General features: G+C 41.2%; 1 protein-coding gene across 1 annotated transcript in view; it reads left to right on the top strand.

Annotated features, from left to right (window-relative positions):
• The window catches only part of F2 (coagulation factor II, thrombin), a 1,266,023-nt gene extending 1,247,127 nt beyond the window's left edge, over positions 1–18,896 (top strand). Inside the window, exon 14 of the mRNA XM_044082527.1 lies at positions 18,548–18,896. Within this exon, the coding sequence (XP_043938462.1) occupies positions 18,548–18,682 (135 nt within the window). The 3' untranslated portion in view covers positions 18,683–18,896. The remainder of the gene's footprint in view (positions 1–18,547) is intronic.
• The last annotated feature ends 404 nt before the right edge of the window (positions 18,897–19,300 follow it).

Genomic DNA, 19,300 nt, shown 5'->3' with positions numbered 1-19,300 from the left:
ATACTGAGGAGACAGTTTCTTATCATGAGGTCTGATACTGAGGACCTGTATGCTAACCTTATCATGAGGTCTGATACTGAGGACCTGTATGCTAACCTTATCATGAGGTCTGATACTGAGGACCTGTATGCTAACCTTATCATGAGGTCTGATACTGAGGACCTGTATGCTAACCTTATCATGAGGTCTGATACTGAGGACCTGTATGCTAACCTTATCATGAGGTCTGATACTGAGGAGACAGTTTCTTATCATGAGGTCTGATACTGAGGAGACAGTTTCTTATCATGAGGTCTGATACTGAGGAGACAGTTTCTTATCATGAGGTCTGATACTGAGGACCTGTATGCTAACCTTATCATGAGGTCTGATACTGAGGAGACAGTTTCTTATCATGAGGTCTGATACTGAGGACCTGTATGCTAACCTTATCATGAGGTCTGATACTGAGGACCTGTATGCTAACCTTATCATGAGGTCTGATACTGAGGACCTGTATGCTAACCTTATCATGAGGTCTGATACTGAGGAGACAGTTTCTTATCATGAGGTCTGATACTGAGGACCTGTATGCTAACCTTATCATGAGGTCTGATACTGAGGACCTGTATGCTAACCTTATCATGAGGTCTGATACTGAGGACCTGTATGCTAACCTTATCATGAGGTCTGATACTGAGGAGACAGTTTCTTATCATGAGGTCTGATACTGAGGAGACAGTTTCTTATCATGACGTCTGATACTGAGGACCTGTATGCTAACCTTATCATGAGGTCTGATACTGAGGACCTGTATGCTAACCGTATCATGAGGTCTGATACTGTGGGTCTGTATGCTAACCTTATAATGAGGTCTGATACTGAGGGCCTGTATGCTAACCTTATCATGAGGTCTGATACTGAGGGCCTGTATGCTAACCTTATCATGAGGTCTGATACTGAGGAGACAGTTTCTTATCATGAGGTCTGATACTGAGGAGACAGTTTCTTATCATGAGGTCTGATACTGAGGACCTGTATGCTAACCTTATCATGAGGTCTGATACTGAGGACCTGTATGCTAACCTTATCATGAGGTCTGATACTGAGGAGACAGTTTCTTATCATGAGGTCTGATACTGAGGACCTGTATGCTAACCTTATCATGAGGTCTGATACTGAGGACCTGTATGCTAACCTTATCATGAGGTCTGATACTGAGGACCTGTATGCTAACCTTATCATGAGGTCTGATACTGAGGAGACAGTTTCTTATCATGAGGTCTGATACTGAGGAGACAGTTTCTTATCATGAGGTCTGATACTGAGGAGACAGTTTCTTATCATGAGGTCTGATACTGAGGACCTGTATGCTAACCTTATCATGAGGTCTGATACTGAGGAGACAGTTTCTTATCATGAGGTCTGATACTGAGGAGACAGTTTCTTATCATGAGGTCTGATACTGAGGAGACAGTTTCTTATCATGAGGTCTGATACTGAGGACCTGTATGCTAACCTTATCATGAGGTCTGATACTGAGGAGACAGTTTCTTATCATGAGGTCTGATACTGAGGAGACAGTTTCTTATCATGAGATCTGATACTGAGGAGACAGTTTCTTATCATGAGATCTGATACTGAGGACCTGTCTGCTAACCTTATCTTGAGGTGTGGTACTGAGGAGATAGTTTATTATCATGAGGTCTGATACTGAGGACCTGTATGCTAACCTTATCATGAGGTCTGATACTGAGGACCTGTATGCTAACCTTATCATGAGGTCTGATACTGAGGACCTGTATGCTAACCTTATCATGAGGTCTGATACTGAGGAGACAGTTTCTTATCATGAGGTCTGATACTGAGGAGACAGTTTCTTATCATGAGGTCTGATACTGAGGACCTGTATGCTAACCTTATCATGAGGTCTGATACTGAGGAGCTGTATGCTAACCTTATCATGAGGTCTGATACTGAGGACCTGTATGCTAACCTTATCATGAGGTCTGATACTGAGGACCTGTCTGCTAACCTTATCTTGAGGTGTGGTACTGAGGAGATAGTTTATTATCATGAGGTCTGATACTGAAGACCTGTATGCTAACCTTATCATGAGGTCTGATACTGAGGACCTGTATGCTAACCTTATCATGAGGTCTGATACTGAGGACCTGTATGCTAACCTTATCATGAGGTCTGATACTGAGGACCTGTATGCTAACCTTATCATGAGGTCTGATACTGAGGACCTGTATGCTAACCTTATCATGAGGTCTGATACTGAGGAGACAGTTTCTTATCATGAGGTCTGATACTGAGGAGACAGTTTCTTATCATGAGGTCTGATACTGAGGACCTGTATGCTAACCTTATCATGAGGTCTGATACTGAGGACCTGTATGCTAACCTTATCATGAGGTCTGATACTGAGGACCTGTATGCTAACCTTATCATGAGGTCTGATACTGAGGAGCTTTATTTAACCTTATGAGGTCTGATACTGAGGAGACAGTTTCTTATCATGAGGTCTGATACTGAGGAGCTGTATGCTAACCTTATCATGAGGTCTGATACTGAGGAGGCAGTTTCTTATCATGAGGTCTGATACTGAGGAGACAGTTTCTTATCATGAGGTCTGATACTGAGGACCTGTATGCTAACCTTATCATGAGGTCTGATACTGAGGACCTGTATGCTAACCTTATCATGAGGTCTGATACTGAGGACCTGTATGCTAACCTTATCATGAGGTCTGATACTGAAGACCTGTATGCTAACCTTATCTGATACTGAGGAGACAGTTTCTTATCATGAGGTCTGATACTGAGGAGCTGTATGCTAACCTTATCATGAGGTCTGATAGTGAGGAGCTGTTTGCTAACCTAATGAGGTCTGATACTGAGGAGACAGTTTCTTATCATGAGGTCTGATACTGAGGACCTGTATGCTAACCTTATCATGAGGTCTGATACTGAGGACCTGTATGCTAACCTTATCATGAGGTCTGATACTGAGGACCTGTATGCTAACCTTATCATGAGGTCTGATACTGAGGACCTGTGTGCTAACCTTATCATGAGGTCTGATACTGAGGAGACAGTTTCTTATCATGAGGTCTGATACTGAGGACCTGTATGCTAACCTTATCATGAGGTCTGATACTGAGGAGACAGTTTCTTATCATGAGGTCTGATACTGAGGACCAGTTTCTTATCATGAGGTCTGATACTGAGGAGACAGTTTCTTATCATGAGGTCTGATACTGAGGACCTGTATGCTAACCTTATCATGAGGTCTGATACTGAGGAGACAGTTTCTTATCATGAGGTCTGATACTGAGGCAACAGTTTCTTATCATGAGGTCTGATACTGAGGAGACAGTTTCTTATCATGAGGTCTGATACTGAGGACCTGTATGCTAACCTTATCATGAGGTCTGATACTGAGGACCTGTATGCTAACCTTATCATGAGGTCTGATACTGAGGAGCTGTATGCTAATCTTGTCATGAGGTCTGATACTGAGGACCTGTGTGCTAACCTTATCATGAGGTCTGATACTGAGGACCTGTATGCTAACCTTATCATGAGGTCTGATACTGAGGACCTGTATGCTAACCTTATCATGAGGTCTGATACTGAGGAGACAGTTTCTTATCATGAGGTCTGATACTGAGGACCTGTATGCTAACCTTATCATGAGGTCTGATACTGAGGAGGTGTATGCTAACCTTATCATGAGGTCTGATACTGAGGACCTGTATGCTAACCTTATCATGAGGTCTGATACTGAGGAGCTGTATGCTAACCTTATCATGAGGTCTGATACTGAGGAGACAGTTTCTTATCATGAGGTCTGATACTGAGGACCTGTATGCTAACCTTATCATGAGGTCTGATACTGAGGACCTGTATGCTAACCTTATCTTGAGGTCTGATACTGAGGACCTGTATGCTAACCTTATCATGAGGTCTGATACTGAGGAGCTGTATGCTAACCTTATCATGAGGTCTGATACTAAGGAGTTGCATGCTAACCTTATCATGAGGTCTGATACTGAGGAGACAGTTTCTTATCATGAGGTCTGATACTGAGGACCTGTATGCTAACCTTATCATGAGGTCTGCTACTGAGGAGACAGTTTCTTATCATGAGGTCTGATACTGAGGACCAGTTTCTTATCATGAGGTCTGATACTGAGGAGACAGTTTCTTATCATGAGGTCTGATACTGAGGACCTGTATGCTAACCTTATCATGAGGTCTGATACTGAGGAGACAGTTTCTTATCATGAGGTCTGATACTGAGGCAACAGTTTCTTATCATGAGGTCTGATACTGAGGAGACAGTTTATTATCATGAGGTCTGATACTGAGGACCTGTATGCTAACCTTATCATGAGGTCTGATACTGAGGACCTGTATGCTAACCTTATCATGAGGTCTGATACTGAGGAGCTGTATGCTAATCTTATCATGAGGTCTGATACTGAGGACCTGTATGCTAACCTTATCATGAGGTCTGATACTGAGGACCTGTATGCTAACCTTATCATGAGGTCTGATACTGAGGACCTGTATGCTATCCTTATCATGAGGTCTGATACTGATGACCCAGTTTCTTATCATGAGGTCTGATACTGAGGACCTGTATGCTAACCTTATCATGAGGTCTGATACTGATGACCTGTATGCTAACCTTATCATGAGGTCTGATACTGAGGACCTGTATGCTAACCTTATCATGAGGTCAGATTCTGAGGACCTGTATGCTAACCTTAGCATGAGGTCTGATACTGAGGACCTGTATGCTAACCTTAATATGAGCTCTGATACTGAGGAGCTGTATTCTAACCTTATGAGGTCTGATACTGAGGAGACAGTGTCTTATCATGAGGGCTGATACTGTGGAGCTGTATGCTAACCTTATCATGAGGTCTGATACTGAGGAGACAGTTTCTTATCATGAGGTCTGATACTCAAGAGACAGTTTCTTATTATGAGGTCTGATAACTGAGGATCTGTATGCTAACCTTATCATGAGGTGTGATACTGAGGACCTGTATTGCTAATCTTATTATGAGGTCTGATAACTGAGGAGCTCTATGCTAACCTTATCATGAGGTCTGATACTAAGGACTTGTATGTTAACCTTATCTGATACTGAGGAGACAGTTTCCTATCATGAGGTCTGATACTGAGGAGCTGTATGCTAACCTTATCATGAGGTCTGATACTGAGGAGCTGTTTGCTAACCTTATTATGAGGTCTTATACTGAGGAGACAGTTTCTTATCATGAGGTCTGATACTGAGGACTTGTATGCTAACCTTATCATGAGGTCTGATACTGAGGACCTGTATGCTAACCTTATCATGAGGTCTGATACTGAGGACCTGTATGCTAACCTTATCATGAGGTCTGATACTGAGGACCTGTTTGCTAACCTTATCATGAGGTCTGATACTGAGGAGCTGTATGCTAACCTTATCATGAGGTCTGATACTGAGGAGACAGTTTCTTATCATGAGGTCTGATACTGAGGACCTGTATTCTAACCTTATCTTGAGGTCTGATACTGAGGACCTGTATGCTAACCTTATCTTGAGGTCTGATACTAAGGACCTGTTTGCTAACCTTATCATGAGGTCTGATAGTGAGGACCTGTATGCTAACCTTATCATGAGGTCTGATACTGAGGACATGTGTGCTAAGCTTATCATGAGGTCTGATACTGAGGAGACAGTTTCTTATCATGAGGTCTGATACTAAGGACCTGTATGCTAACCTTATCATGAGGTCTGCTACTGAGGAGACAGTTTCTTATCATGAGGTCTGATACTGAGGCAACCGTTTCTTATCATGAGGTCTGATACTGAGGAGACAGTTTCTTATCATGAGGTCTGATACTGAGGACCTGTGTGCTAACCTTATCATGAGGTCTGCTACTGAGGAGACAGTTTCTTATCATGAGGTCTGATACTGAGGCAACAGTTTCTTATCATGAGGTCTGATACTGAGGAGACAGTTTATTATCAAGAGGTCTAATACTGAGAACCTGTATGCTAACCATATCATGAGGTCTGATACTGAGGACCTGTATGCTACCCTTATCATGAGGTCTGATACTGAGGAGCTGTATGCTAATCTTATCCTAAGGTCTGATACTGAGGACCTGTGTGCTAACCTTATCATGAGGTCTGATATTGAGGACCTGTATGCTAACCTTATCATGAGGTCTGATACTGAGGAGCTGTATTCTAACCTTATGAGGTCTAATACTGAGGAGACAGTTTCTTATCATGAGGGCTGATACTGAGGAGCTGTATGCTAACCTTATCATGAGGTCTGATACTGACGAGCCAGTTTCTTACCATGAGGTCTGATACTGAGGACCTGTATGCTAACCTTATCATGAGGTCTGATACTGAGGACGTGTATGCTAACCTTATCATGAGGTCTGATACTGACAAGCCAGTTTCTTATCATAAGGGCTGATACTGAAGACCTGTATGCTAACCTTATCATGAGGTCTGATACTGAGGAGACAGTTTCTTATCATGAGGTCTGACACTGAGGAGTTATATGCTAACCTTATCATGAGGTCTGATACTGAGGACCTGTATGCTAATCTTATCATGAGGTCTGATTCTGAGGACCTGCATGCTAACCTTATCATGAGGTCTGATACTGAGGAGCTGTATGCTAACCTTATCATGAGGTCTGATACTGAGGAGACAGTTTCTTATCATGAGGTCTGATACTGAGGACCTGTATGCTAACCTTATGATGAGATCTGATACTGAGGACCTGTATGCTAAACTTGTCTTGAGGTCTGATACTGAGGACATGTATGCTAACCTTATCATGAGGTCTGATAGTGAGGACCTGTTTGCTAACCTTATCATGAGGTCTGATACTGAGGACTTGTGTGCTAACCTTATCATGAGGTCTGATACTGAGGAGACAGTTTATTATTATGAGGTCTGATACTGAGGCAACAGTTTCTTATCATGAGATCTGGTACTGAGGAGACAGTTTCTTATCATTAGGTCTGATACTGAGGACCTGTGTGCTAACCTTATCATGAGGTCTGATACTGAGGAGACAGTTTATTATTATGAGGTCTGATACTGAGGACCTGCATGCTAACCTTATCTTGAGGTCTGATACTAAGGACCTGTATTCTACCCTTATCATGAGGTCTGATTCTGAGGAGCTGTATGCTAATCTTATCCTTAGGTCTGATACTGTGGAGACAGTTTCTTATCATGAGATCTGATACTGAGGAGACAGTTTCTTATCATGAGGTCTGATACACAGGACCTGTATGCTAACCTTATCATGAGGTCTGATACTGAGGAGTCAGTTTCTTATCATGAGGTCTGATACTGAGGAGTTGTATGCTAACCTTATCATGAGGTCTGCTACTGAGGAGACAGTTTCTTATCATGAGGTCTGATACTGAGGCAACAGTTTCTTATCATGAGATCTGGTACTGAGGAGACAGTTTCTTATCATTAGGTCTGATACTGAGGACCTGTGTGCTAACCTTATCATGAGGTCTGATACTGAGGAGACAGTTTATTATTATGAGGTCTGATACTGAGGACCTGCATGCTACCCTTATCTTGAGGTCTGATATTAAGGACCTGTATGCTACCCTTATCATGAGGTCTGATTCTGAGGAGCTGTATGCTAATCTTATCCTAAAGTCTGATACTGTGGAGACAGTTTCTTATCATGAGATCTGATACTGAGGAGACAGTTTCTTATCATGAGGTCTGATACTCAGGACCTGTATGCTAACCTTATCTTGAGGTCTGATACTGAGGAGACAGTTTCTTATCATGAGGTCTGATACTGAGGAGTTGTATGCTAACCTTATCATAAGGTCTGATACCGAGGACCTGTATGCTAACCTTATCATGAGGTCTGATACTGAGGAGCTGTATGCTAACCTTATCATGAGGTCTGATACTGAGGAGACAGTTTCTTATCATGAGGTCTGATACTGAGGACCTGTATGCTAACCTTATCATGAGATCTGATACTGAGGACCTGTATGCTAACCTTGTCTTGACGTCTGATACTGAGGACATGTATGCTAACCTTATCATGAGGTCTGATAGTGAGGACCTGTATGCTAACCTTATCATGAGGTCTGATACTGAGGACTTGTGTGCTAACCTTATCATGAGGTCTGATACTGAGGAGACAGTTTCTTATCATGAGGTCTGATACTAAGGACCTGTATTCTAACCTTATCATGAGGTCTGCTACTGAGGAGACAGTTTCTTATCATGAGGTCTGATACTAAGGACCTGTATGCTAACCTTATCATGAGGTCTGCTACTGAGGAGACAGTTTCTTATCATGAGGTCTGATACTGAGGAGACAGTTTCTTATCATGAGGTCTGATACTGAGGACCTATGTGCTAACCTTATCAACCTTATCATGAGGTCTGATACTGTGGAGACAGTTTCTTATCATGAGGTCTGATACTGAGGCAACAGTTTCTTATCATGAGATCTGACACTGAGGAGACAGTTTTTTATGATTAGGTCTGATACTGAGGACCTTTGTGCTAACCTTATCATGAGGTCTGATACTGAGGAGCTGTATGCTAACCTTATCATGAGGTCTGATACTGAAGACCTGTATGCTAACCTTATCATGAGGTCTGATACTGAGGAGACAGTTTCTTATCATGAGGTCTGATACTGAGGAGACAGTTTCTTATCATGAAGTCTGATACTGAGGAGCTGTATGCTAACCTTATCATGAGGTCTGATACTGAGAACCTGTATGCTAACCTTATTGTTAGGTCTGATACTGAGGACCTGTATGCTAACCTTGTCATGAGGTCTGATACTGAGGAGCTGTATGCTAACCTTATCATGAGGTCTGATACTGAGGAGACAGTTTCTTATCATGTGGTCTGATACTGAGGACCTGTATGCTAACCTTATCATGAGGTCTGATACTGAGGACCTGTATGCTAACCTTATCTTGAGGTCTGATACTGAGGACCTGTATGCTAACCTTATCATGAGGTCTGATAGTGAGGACCTGTATGCTAACCTTATCATGAGTTCTGATACTGATGACTTGTGTGCTCACCTTATCATGAGGTCTGATACTGAGGAGACACTTTCTTATCATGAGGTCTGATACTAAGGACCTGTATGCTAACCTTATCATGAGGTCTGCTACTGAGGAGACAGTTTCTTATCATGAGGTCTGATACTGAGGCAACAGTTTCTTATCATGAGGTCTGATACTGAGGAGACAGTTTCTTATTATGAGGTCTGGTACTGAGGACCTGTGTGCTAACCTTATCATGAGGTCTGCTACTGAGGAGACAGTTTCTTATCATGAGGTCTGATACTGAGGCAACAGTTTCTTATCATGAGGTCTGATACTGAGGAGACAGTTTCTTATCTTGTGGTCTGATACTGAGGACCTGTGTTCTAACCTTATCATGAGGTCTGACACTGAGGAGGCAGTTTATTATCATGAGGTCTGATACTGAGGACGTGTATGCTAACCATATCATGAGGTCTGATACTGAGGACCTGTATGCTACCCTTATCATGAGGTCTGATACTGAGGAGCTGTATGCTAATCTTATGCTAAGGTCTGATATTGAGGAGATAGTTTCTTATCATGAGATCTGATACTGAGGAGACAGTTTCTTATCATGAAGTCTGATACTGAGGACCTGAATTCTAACCTTATCATGAGGTCTGATACTGAGGAACTGTATGCTAACCTTATCATGCGGTCTGATACTGAGGACCTGTATGCTAACCTTATCATGAGGTCTGATACTGAGGACCTGTGTGCTAACCTTATCATGAGGTCTGATATTGAGGACCTGTTTGCTAACCTTATCATGAGGTCTGATACTGAGGAGACAGTTTATAATCATAAGGTCTGATTCTGAGGACCTGTATGCTAACCTTGTCATGAGGTCTGATACTGATGAGCCAGTTTCTTATCATGAGGTCTGATACTGAGGACCTGTATGCTAACCTTATCATGAGGTCTGATACTGAGGAGACAGTTTCTTATCATGAGGTCTGATACTGAGGAGATAGTTTCTTATCATGAGGTCTGATACTGAGGAGCTGTATGCTAACCTTATCATGAGGTCAGATACTGAGGACCTGTATGCTAACCTTAGCATGAGGTCTGATACTGAGGAACTGTATGCTAACCTTATCATGAGGTCTGATACTGAGGAACTGTATGCTAACCTTATCATGAGGTCTGATACTGAGGAGCTGTATTCTAACCTCATGAGGTCTGGTACTGAGGAGACAGTTTCTTTTCATGAGGGCTGATACTGAGGAGCTGTATGCTAACCTTATCATGAGGTCTGATACTGAGGAGACGGTTTCTTATCATGAGGTCTGATACTCAAGAGACATTTTCTTATTATGAGGTCTGATATCTGAGGAGCTGTATGCTAACCTTATCATGAGGTGTGATACTGAGGACCTGTATTGCTAATTTTATTATGAGGTCTGATAACTGAGGAGCTGTATGCTAACCTTATCATGAGGTCTGATACTAAGGACCTGTATGTTAACCTTATCTGATACTGAGGAGACAGTTTCTTATCATGAGGTCTGATACTGAGGAGCTGTATGCTAACCTTATTATGAGGTCTGATACTGAGGAGCTGTTTGCTAACCTTATTATGAGGTCTTATACTGAGGAGACAGTTTCTTATCATGAGGTCTGATACTGAGGACTTGTATGCTAACCTTATCATGGGGTCTGATACTGAGGACCTGTTTGCTAACCTTATCATGAGGTCTGATACTGAGGAGGTGTATGCTAACCTTATCATGAGGTCTGATACTGAGGACCTGTATGCTAACCTTGTCATGAGGTCTGATACTAAGGAGCTGTATGCTAACGTTATCATGAGGTCGGATACTGAGGAGACAGTTTCTTATCATGAGGTCTGGTACTGAGGACCTGTATGCTAACCTTATCATGAGGTTTGATACTGAGGACCTGTATGCTAACCTTATCTTGAGGTCTGATACTGAGGACCTGTATGCTAACCTTATCATGAGGTCTGATAGTGAAGACCTGTATGCTAACCTTATCATGAGGTCTGATACTGAGGACTTGTGTGCTAACCTTATCATGAGGTCTGATACTGAGGAGACAGTTTCTTATCATGAGGTCTGATACTAAGGACCTGTATGCTAACCTTATCATGAGGTCTGCTACTGAGGAGACAGTTTCTTATCATGAGGTCTGATACTGAGGCAACCGTTTCTTATCATGAGGTCTGATACTGAGGAGACAGTTTCTTATTATGAGGTCTGGTACTGAGGACCTGTGTGCTAACCTTATCATGAGGTCTGCTACTGAGGAGACAGTTTCTTATCATGAGGTCTGATACTGAGGCAACAGTTTCTTATCATGAGGTCTGATACTGAGGAGACAGTTTATTATCAAGAGGTCTGATACTAAGAACCTGTATGCTAACCATATCATGAGGTCTGATACTGAGGACCTGTATGCTACCCTTATCATGAGGTCTGATACTGAGGAGCTGTATGCTAATCTTATCCTAAGGTCTGATACTGAGGACCTGTGTGCTAACCTTATCATGAGGTCTGATATTGAGGACCTGTATGCTAACCTTATCATGAGGTCTGATACTGAGGAGCTGTATTCTAACCTTATGAGGTCTGATACTGAGGAGACAGTTTCTTATCATGAGGGGTGATACTGAGGAGCTGTATGCTAACCTTATCATGAGGTCTGATACTGACAAGCCAGTTTCTTACCTTGAGGTCTGATACTGATGACCTGTATGCTAACCTTATCATGAGGTCTGATACTGAGGACGTGTATGCTAACCTTATCATGAGGTCTGATACTGACAAGCCAGTTTCTTATCATAAGGGCTGATACTGAAGACCTGTATGCTAACCTTATCATGAGGTCTGATACTGAGGAGACAGTTTCTTATCATGAGGTCTGATACTGAGGAGTTGTATGCTAACCTTATCATGAGGTCTGATACTGAGGACCTGTATGCTAATCTTATCATGAGGTCTGATTCTGAGGACCTGCATGCTAACCTTATCATGAGGTCTGATACTGAGGAGCTGTATGCTAACCTTATCATGAGGTCTGATACTGAGGAGACAGTTTCTTATCATGAGGTCTGATACTGAGGACCTGTATGCTAACCTTATGATGAGATCTGATACTGAGGACCTGTATGCTAAACTTGTCTTGAGGTCTGATACTGAGGACATGTATGCTAACCTTATCATGAGGTCTGATAGTGAGGACCTGTTTGCTAACCTTATCATGAGGTCTGATACTGAGGACTTGTGTGCTAACCTTATCATGAGGTCTGATACTGAGGAGACAGCTTCTTATCATGAGGTCTGATACTAAGGATCTGTATGCTACCCTTATCATGAGGTCTGCTACTGAGGAGACAGTTTCTTATCATGAGGTCTGATACTAAGGACCTGTATGCTAACCTTATCATGAGGTCTGCTACTGAGGAGACAGTTTCTTATCATGGGGTCTGATACTGAGGACCTATGTGCTAACCTTATCAACCTTATCATGAGGTCTGATACTGAGGAGACAGTTTCTTATCATGAGGTCTGATACTGAGGAAACAGTTTCTTATCATGAGATCTGGTACTGAGGAGACAGTTTCTTATCATTAGGTCTGATATTGAGGACCTGTGTGCTAACCTTATCATGAGGTCTGATACTGAGGAGACAGTTTATTATTATGAGGTCTGATACTGAGGACCTGCATGCTAACCTTATCTTGAGGTCTGATACTAAGGACCTGTATGCTACCCTTATCATGAGGTCTGATTCTGAGGAGCTGTATGCTAATCTTATCCTAAGGTCTGATACTGTGGAGACAGTTTCTTATCATGAGATCTGATACTGAGGAGACAGTTTCTTATCATGAGGTCTGATACTCAGGACCTGTATGCTAACCTTATCATGAGGTCTGATACTGAGGAGACAGTTTCTTATCATGAGGTCTGATACTGAGGAGTTGTATGCTAACCTTATCATGAGGTCTGCTACTGAGGAGACAGTTTCTTATCATGAGGTCTGATACTGAGGCAACAGTTTCTTATCATGAGATCTGGTACTGAGGAGACAGTTTCTTATCATTAGGTCTGATACTGAGGACCTGTGTGCTAACCTTATCATGAGGTCTGATACTGAGGAGACAGTTTATTATTATGAGGTCTGATACTGAGGACCTGCATGCTACCCTTATCTTGAGGTCTGATATTAAGGACCTGTATGCTACCCTTATCATGAGGTCTGATTCTGAGGAGCTGTATGCTAATCTTATCCTAAAGTCTGATACTGTGGAGACAGTTTCTTATCATGAGATCTGATACTGAGGAGACAGTTTCTTATTATGAGGTCTGATACTCAGGACCTGTATGCTAACCTTATCTTGAGGTCTGATACTGAGGAGACAGTTTCTTATCATGAGGTCTGATACTGAGGAGTTGTATGCTTACCTTATCATGAGGTCTGATACCGAGGACCTGTATGCTAACCTTATCATGAGGTCTGATACTGAGGAGCTGTATGCTAACCTTATCATGAGGTCTGATATTGAGGAGACAGTTTCTTATCATGAGGTCTGATACTGAGGACCTGTATGCTAACCTTATCATGAGATCTGATACTGAGGACCTGTATGCTAACCTTGTCTTGACGTCTGATACTGTGTACATGTATGCTAACCTTATCATGAGGTCTGATAGTGAGGACCTGTATGCTAACCTTATCATGAGGTCTGATACTGAGGACTTGTCTGCTAACCTTATCATGAGGTCTGATACTGAGGAGACAGTTTCTTATCATGAGGTCTGATACTAAGGACCTGTATTCTAACCTTATTATGAGGTCTGCTACTGAGGAGACAGTTTCTTATCATGAGGTCTGATACTAAGGACCTGTATGCTAACCTTATCATGAGGTCTGCTACTGAGGAGACAGTTTCTTATCATGAGGTCTGATACTGAGGAGACAGTTTCTTATCATGAGGTCTGATACTGAGGACCTATGTGCTAACCTTATCAACCTTATCATGAGGTCTGATACTGAGGAGACAGTTTCTTATCATGAGGTCTGATACTGAGGCAACAGTTTCTTATCATGAGATCTGGTACTGAGGAGACAGTTTCTTATCATGAGGTCTGATACTGAGGACCTGTATTCTAACCTTATCATGAGGTCTGATACTGAGGAGCTGTATGCTAACCTTATCATGAGGTCTGATACTGAAGACCTGTATGCTAACCTTATCATGAGGTCTGATACTGAGGAGACAGTTTCTTATCATGAGGTCTGATACTGAGGAGACAGTTTCTTATCATGAAGTCTGATACTGAGGAGCTGTATGCTAACCTTATCATGAGGTCTGATACTGAGGACCTGTATGCTAATGTTATTGTTATGTCTGATACTGAGGACCTGTATGCTAACCTTGTCATGAGGTCTGATACTGAGGAGCTGTATGCTAACCTTATCATGAGGTCTGATACTGAGGAGACAGTTTCTTATCATGTGGTCTGATACTGAGGACCTGTATGCTAACCTTATCATGAGGTCTGATACTGAGGACCTGTATGCTAACCCTATCTTGAGGTCTGATACTGAGGACCTGTATGCTAACCTTATCATGAGGTCTGATAGTGAGGACCTGTATGCTAACCTTATCATGAGTTCTGATACTGATGACTTGTGTGCTAACCTTATCATGAGGTCTGATACTGAGGAGACAGTTTCTTATCATGAGGTCTGATACTGAGGCAACAGTTTCTTATCATGAGGTCTGATACTGAGGAGACAGTTTCTTATTATGAGGTCTGGTACTGAGGACCTGTGTGCTAACCTTATCATGAGGTCTGCTACTGAGGAGACAGTTTCTTATCATGAGGTTTGATACTGAGGCAACAGTTTCTTATCATGAGGTCTGATACTGAGGAGACAGTTTCTTATCTTGTGGTCTGATACTGAGGACCTGTGTGCTAACCTTATCATGAGGTCTGACACTGAGGAGGCAGTTTATTATCATGAGGTCTGATACTGAGGACCTGTATGCTAACCATATCATGAGGTCTGATACTGAGGACCTGTATGCTACCCTTATCATGAGGTCTGATACTGAGGAGCTGTATGCTAATCTTATGCTAAGGTCTGATACTGAGGAGATAGTTTCTTATCATGAGATCTGATACTGAGGAGACAGTTTCTTATCATGAAGTCTGATACTGAGGACCTGAATTCTAACCTTATCATGAGGTCTGATACTGAGGACCTGTATGCTAACCTTATCATGCGGTCTGATACTGAGGACCTGTTTGCTAACCTTATCATGAGGTCTGATACTGAGGACCTGTGTGCTAACCTTATCATGAGGTCTGATATTGAGGACCTGTTTGCTAACCTTATCCTGAGGTCTGATACTGAGGAGACAGTTTATAATCATAAGGTCTGATTCTGAGGACCTGTATGCTAACCTTGTCATGAGGTCTGATACTGATGAGCCAGTTTCTTATCATGAGGTCTGATACTGAGGACCTGTATGCTAACCTTATCATGAGGTCTGATACTGAGGACCTGTATGCTCACCTTATCATGAGGTCTGATACTGAGGACCTGTATGCTATCCTTATCATGAGGTCTGATACTGAGGAGACAGTTTCTTATCATGAGGTCTGATACTGAGGAGATAGTTTCTTATCATGAGGTGTGATACTGAGGAGCTGTATGCTAACCTTATCATGAGGTCAGATACTGAGGACCTGTATGCTAACCTTAGCATGAGGTCTGATACTGAGGAACTGTATGCTAACCTTATCATGAGGTCTGATACTGAGGAGCTGTATTCTAACCTCATGAGGTCTGATACTGAGGAGACAGTTTCTTTTCATGAGGGCTGATACTGAGGAGCTGTATGCTAACCTTATCATGAGGTCTGATACTGAGGAGACGGTTTCTTATCATGAGGTCTGATACTCAAGAGACATTTTCTTATTATGAGGTCTGATATCTGAGGAGCTGTATGCTAACCTTATCATGAGGTGTGATACTGAGGACCTGTATTGCTAATTTTATTATGAGGTCTGATAACTGAGGAGCTGTATGCTAACCTTATCATGAGGTCTGATACTAAGGACCTGTATGTTAACCTTATCTGATACTGAGGAGACAGTTTCTTATCTTGAGGTCTGATACTGAGGAGCTGTATGCTAACCTTATTATGAGGTCTGATACTGAGGAGCTGTTTGCTAACCTTATTATGAGGTCTTATACTGAGGAGACAGTTTCTTATCATGAGGTCTGATACTGAGGACTTGTATGCTAACCTTATCATGGGGTCTGATACTGAGGACCTGTATGCTAACCATATCATGAGGTCTGCTACTGAGGAAACAGTTTCTTATCATGAGGTCTGATACTGAGGGAACAGTTTCTTATCATGACGTCTGATACTGAGGAGACAGTTTATTATCATGATGTCTGATACTGAGGAGACAGCTTCTTATCATGAGGTCTGATATACTGAGGACCTGTATGCTAACCTTATCATGTGGTCTGATACTGAGGAGCTGTATGCTAACCTTATCATGAGGTCTGATACTGAGGACCTGTATGCTAACCTTATCATGAGGTCTGATACTGAGGACCTGTATGCTAACCTTATCTTCAGGTCTGATACTGAGGAGACAGTTTCTTATCAGGAGGTTTGATACCGAGGACCGGTATGCTAACCTTATCATGAGGTCTGATACTGAGGAGACAGTTGACAACTGAGGCATTAACTTCTGTTTTAAAAGTCCATCTGCCTAGTGGCTCAGGGACTTGCACTAATTTTCTACAGATTCTCATGCAATTGTTTCTCTGTGAACAAATCGTCTGTCTAGTTTTTCTTGCAGCTATATGTTTCCCTTTTGCTGAAACCATCAGGCATCAATTAATATCATTCTGTGACTGCCATAATGTGACCTGCCTTAAAATCTGTTGATATTTTTGGTTTTGTTCCTTACAGACATGTAACGGCAATGCAATGGTTGGATCATAAAACTGTTCATCTACAGCTGCTAAAATGTGGCAACTTTGACTTTTACCCACAGGTTCTGTAAATTGTACTTATATATAATAAACGTCATCAGCTGGTTGTCCATGGTTAGTTGACTCCAGTTTAGTTTTTCAAGGAAAACTAAATGATTATTTCTCCCAAGAGACCTCATAGCTATAGTTTCTTAATATAACTCTCATTTTCCCTTTATTGTTGAATCCTTTATGCAGTAAGTATCTTCAGATTCTTTATTAAATATGGCTAAAGGTAGTCACCTGCATTCTTGGTCTACTCTTGGCCACCCAAAAGCTTTAGTTTGGTCCAAGTGAGTAATTTTGTAGTGACACTCAAAACATAAATGCTGATTAATCAAGCAGGTGATCATTACACTTTTTGTATCTTGCCCTGTGTTTTATCGAACTTAGAGTTAGTTATATTAATTAATTCAATCCAGTGGAGCTCAGGAAGTTTGTATTGTACCTTCGGCAGGGCCTAAGCCTTTTGACAGAATCAAATCATGGCCTTACATTTCAAACATGTGTTTATATGTCTGGAATGGTAGGGGTTATGAAAGTATAAATGCAAACTCTTTAGCACAACCTATTTTTTATAGTGGTAGTATTCTTTAGGGTCTAGGTCTTAAACCAAATGTTATAAGTCACAACAAAAACAGTAACTAGTACATTTGTAATATGTTTGCAGTATCTCAGAGACCTTTCAAGTTACCCTCATAACTGTCAACAGCATTTTATTCATCTAGCTTAAAGCTTTCATATGAGGCTAAGGAATTCTGTCTATTTTACTTGGTTGTTGAGATATTTAGAAAAATGTGAAAATTATATATACATAAATTTATATCACAAAACGACAGTTAATATGTATTTACCTGCACTAGACAGAGGTCACATATTAATGCAGTTAAGTTCACCATTGTGTAAGCTTTAAGATGAAATCTTTTAAAACATTGTAATTACTGATGCAAATATGAACAAGGAATATTTGACACCTGGAGGTGTCAGTAAGAGTTAAATGCAGATGCACCTAGAGGTGCCACTTGGTTGTAATGAGTTAAATTAGGAGGTGCCAAACCAGCACTAAACAACCGTCTTCTTGATTAAGAGTATAAGGCCATGGATTAATTTTGGAAAGCATGTTTATCCATCTTTTACATTCCATTTCAGGACCATAAACTATATGTCTCTGATGATTCAGTTATAGTGCAGGCTGGTTGACAAACTGCAGTAGCAGACTTGGGTGCTACAACATGCAATAAATTATAATGGGCAATAGAACAATAGAACAATGAAATAATCCCAAACACTGAAAGTCATAATTAAAACTCAAGCACTAAAAACTAACTGAAGTACTGTAAATGCCATTATTAGTAGTATTTTACTGAATTCCATTAACAGACTGATTTTTTTTTTTTTTTTACTAGAATCCATTAGATGGTCGCTGGTACCAAGTTGGAATTGTTTCCTGGGGAGAAGGATGTAACCGGGAAGACAAATATGGATTTTATACTTTCCTGTTTAGGCTCAGAAAATGGATGAAAAAAGTTATGGAGTCCTGATATGCCATTCCTTACTAAGAAGCAAAGAATTTTCCTCTATTTTGTCTTTTTTATAATTGTATATTTTTTCTGAAATGTATGAACTGTGACAACATACAGAAAAAAAAGCACAGGTGCTGTTTTGCAATTAAGAACTCAAATCTATTACTAAAAGTAGTTCTAATATTCATTTTTGTTTCTTTTTCCTTTGTACAAAATAAACAGTTAATTTACAGAGGTGGTTTGCTTGTTTGTTTGTTGACAATTATCTTCATAGTAGTTATATATCCTTCCAGTTATCAAGCATTTCTTTTAAGACTTATGAGCAAATATCACCCCATCAAGTTACCCTGCAAGGTAGTCATGATGCTAGGATAACAGATGGTTTTATTACAGTGTCCCAATTTAGATAACTTTCTGGCACTGTAGGTTTATTGTCTCCTTCCCTTGTGGCTTGTAATATGAAGTAGTACAGTTATTTGTATTAACAAGTGCCTACACCGCCCTTGACAGCTAACTTTAAGGTGCAATATTATCACTCCTTCTCTCAGTGGCATACAGTAGCCCTGGCATAACCTTATGGTGCCTTCACTTGGTGGCATGCAATGGCACTGGTATAGCTCTTTAACACATTCATTT

Source organism: Protopterus annectens, chromosome 9.part0, assembly GCF_019279795.1.
Source record: "Protopterus annectens isolate FY-2018-M chromosome 9.part0, PAN1.0, whole genome shotgun sequence".
NCBI classification, from domain to species: Eukaryota; Metazoa; Chordata; order Ceratodontiformes; family Protopteridae; genus Protopterus; species Protopterus annectens.
Note: the sequence above shows the minus strand (reverse complement) of the source record. Positions and strands in the feature narration are given on the sequence as shown.